Below are 12,285 nucleotides of genomic sequence, written 5' to 3'. Positions count from 1 at the left end.
ACTCAGAGAGATGGAGTCAATGCAGTTTCCCTGCTGCTTACCCCAGGTGTGGTGTGCACCCTGGAGGTCTGTAAGACAGATACCCAAGCCTCAGAGAGAAGTTACTCTTGACTTCTCTACTTTATTCTTACAGCCAACTACCAAGCTATGTTCATCAGTTCAACAAACGTTTATTTATTAAGTGCCTACTACAGGTCAGGCACTGTTCCCATCAGTTGAGATTAAGCTGTCCACACAACCCAAACTCACAGCAACCTTGGCACCTTCATTTTCAACAATTTGGCCTCAATATTTCTCTAGTCCACTCCTTCGTCCCTAGTACCATCACCTCATTTTTTAGTGTCTGAACCATATTCCTATCAATCTCCCTACTCCAGGCTCCTCCTTTCATACCTGTTATCACAAGAGCTATTCTAACTTGCAAATCTTGCCTAATCACTCCCTAGTTTAAAACTCTCTCTACAAGTCATAGGGCAGAGTCCAAGCTCTTTGTTACTTATGTAAGCCTCTTCATGAGCTGCCCTCTGCTGGCCTCTCCTGGCTGAGCTCTTTCCACACCCTTCCAAGTTCAGTCCCACCAACCAGTTCCTCCCACTTCGGTGCCCTTTTCCTTCCTTGTTGCCTAACTGGAAAAAAAATCTTGTTCTTTCTTCTAGTCTCAGTTTCAACATCACCTCCTACAGGAAGGCTTCCTTAAGCCATGAACTGAGGAAGCATGAAAGCAAAACACTGGTGAGCTCATGTTCTGGAGTAGAACAGTTTACAAGCTCTGTTCTCAGGCAAGGCATTTACCTTCTCGGAGCCTCAGTTTCCTTATTTATAAAATAGAGACATTGATAATACTTATCTTGAAAGGTTATGATAAGGATTAAATGTGATAGTTTGTGGAAAAGGTCTTAGAACTGTTGGGCTGGGGGAGTGGCTCAAGTAGTAGAGCATCTGCCTATCGAGCGTGAGACTTTGAGTTTAAGCTCCCCCCAAAAAATGGTGTCTAACACCTAATAAGTCAACAGTGAACATCAGCCATGATGACTTTTGCACAAAGGGAGGAAACATTTTGTGAGCTCCTGCTATGTGATAGGCACTTTCACATGCATTATTTCTTTTAATTCTCACTACCCATGAGGAAGATATTTGTTATACTTAGAAGACTACTGAAATGAAGGTTCAGAGAGGTGAAGTGGCTTACCCAAAGTCACACAACTAAGGACTGGCAGAGAAGAATTTCAAGTGAAAAGGCTGTGTAGCTTCAAAGCCCATGCTCTTTGCTGTTAAAGGTCAAGTATCCCTTATCCAAAATGCTTGGAACCAGAGTGCTTCAGATATTAGACTTTGGAATATATGCATAAACAATAAAGAGATATCTTAGGAAGGAACCCAAGCCTAAATGCAAAATTCACTCATGCTTTATGTATACTTTATACATATAACCCGAAAATAATTTTAGACTGTATTTTTAATAGTCATGCACATATAATAAAGTTTCAGGGTGTGGTATTTTCTACTTGTGGCATCATGTTGACACTCAAAAAGGTTTGGATTTTGGAGCATTTCAGATTTTGGATTTCTAGATGAGAGCTGCTCAACCTGAATTATTATTATTACCCCTCCTACAACCACTATTAATAATCATAAAGTAAATTATTTTTATTATTTCAAGATTTAGAGATAAATTTTTCCTTGCTTACAGAATAAATTATAAATTCCTTAACCAGGCACTCATGGCTTTATAGTCTTGTTTCTACTTCTTTTTCCCCCAAAGCCAATTTACCTCCAAAGCCAATCCCCTTCCTAGCACACCTAGGGAAATAATTGGAGCCCCCAAAGTTCAGGAGTTCACCCCTTGCCTAAGACCACCCCCCATTCCCGCAGAGGCAAGATGTTACCATGAAAGGAAATAACTAATGCCCCTGGGTGAACATCTAGGCCCCAGCACCTGGGGCTTGAATTTGCATGTTCTATAGCTGGTCCTCTGCTCTGTACACAAACTCTCCTTTACCTGCCTGGCTGATTTCCGATCTAAACAAATTCTGCCCAGAGGCCACTAACCTCTCACTGCTACGCCAAAGCTAGACCATTTTCTCAGCTGCAGTGTAGAATAGAATAGGGCTCAAGGGCAGGAGAACCCATGTGAGAGACCTCCTTTGATTCTAGCTATATGAGTGGTAAAGAGGGAAGATGGGCCTCTAGAAGCTACTGGCCCTGCCAACACGTAAGAGATTCTGCCTCAGAGTCACAGCCCACGCTGTGCAGCCCTGCTCAGAGACAGAAGAGCAAAGGAGCCCTGGTAGTTAATACTTGGGTCCAGAAACCACAAACAGAAAACCAAACACCATGGTTGGCTGGCGGTCTAGGGGAGCAGTGGCTCCATGCCAGCAGCTTTAAGAGGGCACAGAAACTATAGAGTGTGAGTCCGAAGGGTAGAAATTGAATAGGAGTGTATAGCCCCCAACCAGGGAGCCTGGGGTCTTACCTACCTGGACAGGCCCTGGCAACTTCTTGGAGGAACATTCTGGTGTGTGAGCCAAAGGGTAGTTGGAATACAAGGCTGAGCTCTGCTGTGTCCAGCTGGACAGTCACATCTGAACCTGTACAGAGAGGAAATGAGCCCTTGGCTATAAGAAGCTAAGGGCTTGGATACATTTTTAAGAATGGAGTCACTGAAATGGAGAATCAGGAGCCCAGGCTCCCAAAGCTCCTTTGATCTTTCTTAAGCAACTCACTCAGGGCTGCTGATGGGACAAGGAGCCCTCTGTACCCTCAGTTCCAAATGAGTTTCATGCCCACTTTACAGCGGGCATGTAAAGTCTCTCTGAGCCTAACCACTACAATACTAGATGAAGCTGGAAGAGACAGGTTCTCTGGACTTGTAGTCTCCTCTCCTCCCTGTGGGATGAAAAGCAATATAGAGGTGGGCTATAGGGACTGTCCATCAGTTAGTCTGCCCTATAGTGCCAGGCCCTATGTTAGGCACTAAGAATACCATGGTAAAGAGAATAGACATGGGATCACCTTGTTCACAGCGTATGTCCTGTACCCAGTGGTCCAAGGTGTGTACTCAAAAATATGTGCTGAACTAATGAATGAGCAGAAGCAATCTGGCAGTCTTTAAGAGTGTGGGCTCCAGGTGGGCTGTGCACCTGCCTATAATTCAAGGCCAGCCTTGGCTACATCATCAGACTTGCCTTTCAGCTACTGAGAAAAGCCACTTTTTGCAACGTCTAAGTTTCCACAGTAACTTTAATGCCAGTCCATTGGCAAAATGTTGCCAGATATGTATTCCCTTTGCTTAAAATTGGTTATCCAGCTCAACTGCTTTTCCTATTTTTAATTGTCTCTGTGTGTGGTGGTAAGAGGTGCTGGGTATCAAACCTAGGATCTTGTGCATGATAGGCAAACACTCTATCACTGAGCTAGATCCCCAGCCTCCTCTTCAGAGTTAATACATCAGAAGAGCAATCACATTTGCTTTTCTTTCTGTAGAATCCCTAATCTCAGCCATCCATAGCTAGATAGTCCCAATTTTTCTCCTGTGCTATCTTCTCTTACATCCAAATAGAATAGATGACAGGAGTCTCTTGCCTATAGCAATTTTTGCTAAGACATCCAAGTAAACCATTTCCTTTTACAATTAAATTATTGTGTTTATTAATTTGATAGAATCCAGTAAATTCTTCCTCTAGCTCTCACTATACTGTCAAGAACAGGAGAGCCAGGTACTGGTAGCTCATGCTTATAACTTAGCTACTTGGGAGGCTGAGATCAGGAGAATCTTGGTTCAAGGCAAGCCTGGGCAAATAGTTCATGAAACTCCAACTTCACAATAACCCCAAAATGAACTGGAGGCATGGCTCAAGCCATAGAGTGCTTGCTTTGCAAGTGCAAAGCCCTGAATTCAAAACCCCAGTCCAGTAAAAAAGAAAGAAAGAAAAGAATGGGCTGGAAGCATGGCTCAAGTGGTAGAGCTCCTGCCAACAAGTGCAAATCTCTGAGTTCAAACCCTAGTACCACCACACACACACAAAAAAAGTAAAAAGAATGTGGGCTCCAGAGTCTAGATTCTGAGTTTGGTACCACCCAGTACTAAAGTATTTAATATCTCTGGACCTCAGGGATGAAAACAGTGATAATCTCATATCATAGAGATTTATTTATAGATCTTGCCAAATCTTGTTTGTATCATATTATGATACAAATATGTATCATATTATCTGGCACAAGATAGTCATTGATTAAATATTCACCTAAATTATTATTATTGTCTAGCAAAGAAATCAGACATTAAATAAGTCAAAACAATTAAATCATTATGAGTCACAGAGGTCTGGCAAGGATAAGGAAAAGGCACATGTATCAGTAAGATACAAGCAATTTCAGGGGGTTATCAAAAGCTTCCTGGGGGGCTGTAAAAGTGGCTCAAGTGGTAGAGCACCTGGCAAGCAAGTGTGAGTCTCTGAGTTTCAAACACCAATACCACCAAAAAAAAGAAAGAAAAGAAAAACCCAACCAACCAAAAAAAAAAAAAAAAGAAAGAAAAGGAAAAGAAAGGCTTCTTTGGAACAGAAATGTGTGAACTGAAGCCCAGAAGGATGCATAAAAGTTAGCTAAGTGCAAAGAGGTGCGAGGCTTTCAGGAAGGGGGAATCTCTGCCATGAGGATGTGTGATATCTTAGGTGATGGAGGTCACTGTGAGGACTCAAGTGCAGCAAGCATGGGGACAAGCAATGGAGATAAACCCACGGAGGTGGGAAGGACCAGATCCTGCAGGATGTCACTTGCCATAGTAAGGACATCAGGGCGGTTCTTATTTCACACCATTCCTCTCCATCTGCAGATCCTGTCCCCCGTTTCCCCCCATAGGGACACAGACTGAGAGGCTACTCACCAAGGAAGTAGAGTTCACCATCTGGGGACACTGTGGGGGAGGGAAATGAGAATGTCCTTAGCAACTAAGCATCCATACCCCCTCCCCAGCAAGGGCAGAGAGACCCAAAGTCACCCACAGGAGAGGAACACAGACCACCCAGCCTCCTGTGGCACCTTCTTCCAGTGAAAAATCCCGCGAGACTGGCACTATCTGGTCCAAAGAGACATCATCCCCAGTAATGGCCATCCTCCGGTGCGTATACAGGAAGAGACTAAGGCAGGAAGTAGAAGTGAGGACAGGGCCCACAAGTCACACTTCAAGAACCCTGGGTGCTCATGCTCCCTGTGGGTCCCTCGTGTTGTGCTGGTGGTGGTCTGGCCGTGAATACTCGTCAGCCCTCTTCTGTCTATGGTGCCCATGGAGGCTTCAGATTATGAACGAGATCGTAAAAGCTGAACTTCTCTCACTTGGGGGAGAAATGCAGGGCCCTGCATTTTATCTATCTAAGTGTCTTCTAGATGGTGCATGACAGGAATGGTGCATCCTTAGACACTCAGTTTCTCTTCCAGAACCTTAGTTCCTCCGTCTGTAAAATTAGGATAGTAGATTAGAAGACATCTAAGGCTCCCTTCCTCTCAGCTCTGAGATCCTAAGGTTCACTTACCAGCTATGAGACATTTGCCAAGTATTACTTACTCTCTCTGCTCCTGTACAGTATGTGGGTGCTACCATGGGATACTTCATGAGCACCTTCTATGTGCCTCCCTGTGTTTAAAACCTTTACGTGTACTGACTCATTTTAGTCTTTTTCCTTTGGGGGTGGGGGTGGCTGGGGATTGAACCCAGGGCCTTGTGCATGCTAAGCAAGCAATCTACCTCTGAGCTGCACTCTCAATTCCTACATTCTACTCTTTAATCTGGACAAATGGAGGTATAGAGGAGTAAAACAACTTGCTCAGGATCACAATATCTGGATTTGAACACAGGCATTCAGGCCATGAGTTCAAAATGTGGACCAGTGTGATAACAGCCTCTTTTTCAGAAGCCCCCCTTACATCTTGATGATTATATGAGTTAATACATGTGAACGGCTTAGAACAGAGTGATCAAAGAACAGTAACTATCATTATGATAATTACTCTAGGAGACTCAGACCCTGCCTGGAAAGATGGTTCAAGTCCAGCTGGAAGGTGCAGTAAAGACCAACCCCATGGCCCAAACAGGCAGGGCTTGAGACTGTCACTCACGCATGTTCCTGGCCACCGTGTTCCAGGCAGTAGCGCACAAGCCCCAGCAGGCGGCTCTGCCGGCGGTCTCCCTCACACAGCACACCTTGCACAGCCTGATGCTCAGTCAAGGGAAAACAGAAGACCAGGCCAGGCTGCTCCTGCTCCAGCCCATTCCACCATCTCAGCCCTCCATCCCCCCAACTCCACTGAGTGACCTCTGAGCCTTCCTCATGTGAAATGGAGATAGTCTCCCAATAGTCTCCCCTTGTCACATGGGGTAGGAAGGATAGCTGCATATTTAAAGCACCTGGTAGAGAGTCCAGGACCAAGTGAGTACGTAGTAAATACTGGTTTCCTTCTTCCCCTGGTGACTGAGAGAGAGACATCTTCCATTCCACTTCCCAAAGCCAGGGCTGGCATGGAGCTGGGAACTCACAGCTGGGAAGGATATGATGATGCAATATTCCCCCTCAACCAGCGTCTCCTGGATGGCCACAGACTGGTCCATGTTGGGCCCTGCTGAGCAGATGCACTCTGTGGAAAGGCAGCTGGGAGTCTTCTTTGCTCAATGAGTTACCCCTGAAGTAACAGAGCTGCTTCTGAGGGCTGTGGGCAGGAAGGAGGGGACTTTGTGGAAGGAGAGGGAGAAGCAGAGGCTTGGCTGTCCTCCTTTTCCTCCTCCTCCTTCTCCCTAGTATGTGCCTTTTAAAGTTTCTAGGGAGAGGATCCCTTTGCCCCTGGTCAGATCTAAGATTTGTTGTACTACCCTCTGGGAGGGCATCCAGCTGTTCCTGAGTTGTTGGAAGTGGGGGACCTGGGCCCACTTTTTCTGGGGCAGGGCTCTGCCACCCTTTTTAGGGGGAGTAGCATTGGTCCTGCTGGAGCCTCTCTGGGAGAGTTGATGTTCTGTCTGAACACAGTTTTGGGGACATCTCCTTACTCTCAGGTAGGGAGAGACCCATCCTGGGAAGGAACACAGTCCTGTTCATCTTTCCTTGGAGGCGGGAAAAGCGCCCCGCCCCAACCCCGGGGCAACTTGCCCCTCACCCCACCCTGCAGGCCGGTAGCATCAGGCGGAGGCTGGGGGTGTCGCGTCTGATGACCTTAGAACAAGGGTCCTAGCTGTGAACTTACCCACTCACTCCCTCCCGCTCCGCACCTGCTCCCAGTCCCTACTATTCCCGCCTACCTCCTGAGCTGTCACCGCTGGGCCCTCCGGACACCTCTGCCCCTGGCTAGGCCAGGGAACTACATTTCCCAGCGTCCCCCGCGCTGCAGGATGGCCAGCCAGCCTGCAAGTCCCAGCATGCCCGAGAGAGTCTAGGGGACGGGGACGGGGACGGGGACGGGGACGGGGCCGGGGGTGGGGGGGGGACGGGATAAGTGTTGGGGAGGCGTTTGTCTCGCAGCCCCCATTAAGTTGCTAGGTCCGTGCGTAAGCTGGAGTCCCTCTTCCGTAAAGGCTCGCTAACCTCGTCCTCTGCCAGCTAAATCATGGGGCCAGGGCTCCCGACCAGGGCCCAGAAGAAAGCCACGTTTGTCTTTAGGGGAAAAAAAAAACAATGTTTTTAAAAATTTTTCTCCTTAATTCCACTCTCAACTTTTCTCACTCCCCGAGGGACAATTCTAACGTCTACAGAAACTCTTCTTCTCCAAATAACTACCCTGTCCTTGATGGAAGGGGAGCAAGACTGTGAAGAACCATTACCTCCATTTTCCAGATGGAGAAACTGAGGCTCAGATAGGTTAAGCAATTTGACTAAGGACTGCAGACCAGCAAATAGTGAAATGAGGACTCAGCTGAAAGTCTGACTCAAACTCCTGTGCCATTTATATGGCCATGCACTACCATAGGTCCTCCTTCAATCCCACCCAGTCCTTCTTACCCACTTGGGGCTGTTCTAGGATAATGGATGTGAACATGAAATGTGTAATACCTTTCATATGTGGTATTCTGATGCTATCACCAGGCTGTGACAAGGCTTGTATTCCTTAGGGAGGAGAGAGGACATGGCCTCTCTATCTCAAGACTGCCCAGGGTGGACTCTGTTCTTCTCAGCCCCTTTCCCTGGCTTCCATAGCCATGTGCCCTTGGTAGAGGCCTTTGTCCTTTTGGGTCTCATTGACTCCATTGCCCACTTCTAAATTAAAGAATTTGCTCCAGATGGACAGAAGGGACCAGATCAAATAAGAGATTCTAGGATGGTTCTCTCTCAACCTATGGGCCATGTTGCTAAGCTGAAAGCTACCTGGGGACTGGGCTGTCTTCCACTCATCATTCCAGCACTGTTTCCAGCACACAGTGGCCTCAGAAAACATTCATTGAATCAGTGAATTTCTCAGTGAATTAACTTAATGAATACTCCTCTCAAGCTTTGAGCCAAACTGAAGGAGCAGCGGTTGGGCCAAACTGGGGAATGACCTCATGACTTCTAACCTGTCCCCTCCTCTCTCCTTAACCTGCTCTCTAATCACTAATCTAACCTGCATATCAATCCCTTCCAGAAGCAAATACACCTTTTTCTTAGTCACTACTCCTGGAAACATTCACAACACAAATGGAGTTCAAGTTTATTGGAATTTAGTTTCAATGTCACATGGGAATGAGGAAAAAAGGGATTAATTCAGACACTTACAGATCAAGGGGGTGGAGGTCACTGCAGCAAAGCAGGGGAACCCCAGCCCCATATTAATGTCAAAGGCTGGGAAGGAAGGCCTAGGAAAATGGGATGAGGCTGGACACATTTTACAGTTAAAGAAACTCCCTGCAAGATCCTGGGGTCTCCATTGGATGGGGGAAAGGCAGGAGGTCTTCTGTTTGTTTTTTGTTTGTTTTTTCAGACAAATCCAAACCTCTTCCTAGGATTGGGGCTAAGGCCCTGTCACCTTGGAGAGCCTCATCTTCAGGCCTAGGCCTTGGAAGGGGAAGAGGGAGGAGCTTGGAGCCCAGAGTGTGGACTTGATAAATCTTTCACTGAAGATAGAGTTACAGGCATCTGAACAGGTGGGCCTGGGGGCTTATGTGGCCTACAAGGTCTTCCTGGCTACTGTTCCCTGATTATGCTAAGCCAGCTAGGAGAGTGGGAATAGGGGCAGAGCAGAGTGGAGTAACAGTATGGTCTCAGCCATAGCCCAGAGCAGAGGGCTCCTGATGGCACTTGGAGCTGCCTGATTGAAATGGAGGTTCCCATCCAGCTGGGGGCAGCTGCCTGAGGCTGAGGCTTAACAGCTCTGTGCCACAGCCCCATGACACATGAGGGGTCCTTGCCATGCAGCCTACAATGCAACCTGAGCTGGACCATTTCAGCTGCAAGAAGAGATGGAACCATTCATTCTCCCCTTGCCCCTCTTCCAACTCAGTAGAAAGCATTAAAGAAATATGGGCCGAGCTGAGCCTCCCTGGTCCCTTATCTCCCTCCCCACAAGGTCAGTCAGACAATCTCCAGAGAACATGAAGGTCAGGAACAAGGGGGATGTCATGGAGATGTGGAAAGTTCCAGCTGCTGCCTTGGGTTTTGGCATCATGCAGACCTGGGAAGGTGAAATTTGCTATACCCCAGGCAGGCTGGCTCCTCCAGCAGGTCTAGCTTCAGGGGGTCACTGCTGAGCTACCCCCTCCAGGCTTGCAACTTTGAGAGAGGACAGCACCCCAATCCTTGGAGCACTTCGAGCCCACTTCACAGAAGTCCAAGCCCTCAGAGCAGACAGCCACAGCTTCCTGCCCTTTGAAGCAGTCACCTCCTTGGCAGGAGAAAGTAGTGCACATTTTCTCCTAGAAGAGAAAGCAGGAGGTTTAAGGGGTGAATGCTTGGACAGAAGAGAGGGGTGAGCCCCACTGTGCCTACATTACTAGCACCAGTCACCACATGCTAACTGTCACACCTTTACTTCCCAGAGAAGGCAGGTGAGAATGAGACACAAAAGTTTCTCCTGGGAGCAGAAGAGGTACTTGTCATTAGGGGTGGAGTGGAGAGCAAATTATCCTTTGGGTGGTCAGATGCCCTACTTCTGGGAGCACAGCAGGATGCCTGGGGACATTCTGACACCTTCTGTGGGGGTCCTCTGAAAGCCCCACCTTTGCCCTGCCCTTAGGGTGTATGGACAACTCTAACCTGACACTCCTTTCTACTGCCACCCTGAACAAGCACAGGAGCTCCTTGGAGCTTGATGGAAAGGGGGGAGCTGGAGGAGTTGGGCTAGGGGAAGGGGGTTGTTAGGAAAGGGGACCTCTTAGAGAGTAGGAAGCTCAGCTTTGGGGAGATGATGAGGGAGGAAGACCTCAAAGGTAGGGGTTAGGCAGACAAGGCTTAGCAATTATGGTGTTCCAAGAGGTTAAGGGATAGTGAAAATTAGGTTGAGATTTTAGGGCCTATTAAAGGGCACTGGGGGGTAGTGGGCAGAGAGCTCTGAGCTTGTGGGTCACTGGCAATGGGAGTAAGGGATGAGGACAATGGGGAGGGGGGCTGCTCAGAGCTGCAGGCCAAGGCAGCAGGACTGAGTGTCAAGGATGGGACTGTCTTACCAGACACTGAGGCCAGCTCACTGAGTGCCAGGCAGAGTGGCCCTCCAATGCAGCAGTGCAGTGTGTAGGGGCCTGGTCTGAGCACCCAGTTTTTGGAAAGCAGGCAAGGGGTGGGACTAGTTTCATTTCCTGCTTCACAGCTCATGTTGCACCAGGCCACATAGTTGGAAGCATTGAGTTCAATCAGTCTAGTAAAGACAGGACAGGCTTGCTCAAGAGCATGGGGGGACTGCCAGTCCTAGGTCATATCTCAGCTTTTCCTAACATCCCAAATACAGACTCTTTTCTCTCCTGCTCCCTAATCTCTGTCCCCTGCACCCAACTGTACCTGAATGTCAGCAGTCCTTCTAATGGCCCCCTCCACTCCCCTTCACCTAGGGTAGTATCCTGTCTGTTTGGGCCCCATTGTGCCCTGGCCCCACACCTTGCAGTGATGCTCCCCAGGCCTGCCCTCTTCTGTCTGGTGGGAGAGTCTTGCATCCTGGTAACAGGTTCCTCCAAAACAGTGGAAGTTACGGCATGTCTGTGGATGTGTTTGAGCAGTGTAACCCCCATCCCCATGGGTGGAGGGTGTTGGTTAGGAAGGCTACTTACCTGGACAGGAGCAGGGGATAGCTGACTTCTTGTCAAGTTCTGGGCTCCCAGGAAGATCAACAAGAGGACTGATGGGAAAAAAAGGAGAGGGTGTAACCAGCTCAAAGGTCACAGTTCAAGGAATGGTCATGCAATGGTTAAGTGGAAGAGGTATGAGGTCAGGGACAAGAAGGAGCAGTCCTATGGTCCAGCAGTAGGCCTGGGTTAGGACTAGTCACAGCGAAGGTCAGGGTCACTGAGCTGAGGACAGCTACCTTTGAGCAAAGCAGCTCTGTGGCTACTGTTGGCCACAGACATCTTCTAATTATGTACGCAGGAACTGGAGAGAGTGAAGCACCAGCCCTGGATAGCCCAGGTGATGCTGCAGAAGTTCCTGTTATTGCACTATGCAGATAAATAAACTGAGCCTGGGGAGCAGGATAGATCAACCTGTAGGGAATACGGGGTCCCAGGGGCTCAGCTTTTGCTTCCTGAAAGTCATCCTGTCAGAGGGACAATGTGAGGCAGACACAATGAGGCAGCAACCTAGTAACAGCCTGTGAGAGTGCATGTTGCTGTTGACATGGCAACCGCAGCATCTGAGGCCCAAGGGAAAGCAGAGCTGGAGCAGGTGCAGGGACAGGAAATAGATATCTTGTCTCTGATCTGGCCTCATTTGCCTCCAACATCAGAAGGTGCCTGGGGGTTCTGAGTGTGAGGTTTCTGAGGCAATGGGTTTCCTCAGAGCCCAGACCAGGGAAATCCTGGGTCAGAGAGAGGTCGGAAGTCAATGGCTAACCTTGTCCAAAGTTTCCTTAGGATTCAACTCCACCCTGTCCCTAAATTAGACATGAGTCAAGGGCATAGGGTTACTCTCAGATTCTGGATTCCTACATCTCAGGCTCTGCCTCCCCAGGACTGAGGGATCAGACCAGGAAGTGTCTAAGCCTGAGTTTAAGTTTTTTTCATGCAAGGTGGGAAACTGCTGGGGATGAGAGGGTTGGGTATTATTCCCATCTTCCCACCATTCCCATGGCCAGCGGGTATCTGACCCATCTTCCTGGCGATCATCCTCCATCAGCACTCAGATCTGT

At 48.3% G+C, this 12,285-nt stretch overlaps 1 protein-coding gene and 1 long non-coding RNA gene across 10 annotated transcripts in view; both read right to left on the bottom strand.

The window, feature by feature from the left end:
- The window catches only part of Inpp5b (inositol polyphosphate-5-phosphatase B), a 54,056-nt gene extending 46,697 nt beyond the window's left edge, over positions 1-7,359 (bottom strand). The window contains exons 1-6 of one of the 9 annotated variants that reach the window (XM_074080529.1): positions 7,286-7,359; positions 6,548-6,702; positions 6,115-6,209; positions 5,041-5,138; positions 4,886-4,915; positions 2,478-2,588 (exon numbers count right to left, since the gene is read on the bottom strand). In XM_074080529.1, coding sequence (XP_073936630.1) covers positions 2,478-2,588; positions 4,886-4,915; positions 5,041-5,138; positions 6,115-6,209; positions 6,548-6,604 — 391 coding nt within the window. In that variant the 5' untranslated portion in view covers positions 6,605-6,702; positions 7,286-7,359. Of the gene's footprint in view, positions 1-2,477; positions 2,589-4,885; positions 4,916-5,040; positions 6,069-6,114; positions 6,329-6,403; positions 6,423-6,532; positions 6,703-7,285 lie in introns of those variants that run through there. The other 8 variants (XM_074080530.1, XR_002212988.2, XM_074080536.1 and 5 more) reach the window with 8 other exon arrangements.
- A 1,296-nt stretch (positions 7,360-8,655) lies between these two features.
- Positions 8,656-11,722, bottom strand: LOC141424971 (uncharacterized). The gene is made up of 3 exons (XR_012449956.1): positions 11,467-11,722; positions 11,213-11,280; positions 8,656-9,868 (listed from the first exon to the last, which is right to left on the bottom strand). It is a non-coding gene; the product is annotated as an uncharacterized lncRNA (long non-coding RNA).
- Between the last annotated feature and the right edge of the window lie 563 nt (positions 11,723-12,285).

Source organism: Castor canadensis, chromosome 7 (genome assembly GCF_047511655.1).
Source record: "Castor canadensis chromosome 7, mCasCan1.hap1v2, whole genome shotgun sequence".
Classification (NCBI taxonomy): domain Eukaryota; kingdom Metazoa; phylum Chordata; class Mammalia; order Rodentia; family Castoridae; genus Castor; species Castor canadensis.
Note: the sequence above shows the minus strand (reverse complement) of the source record. Positions and strands in the feature narration are given on the sequence as shown.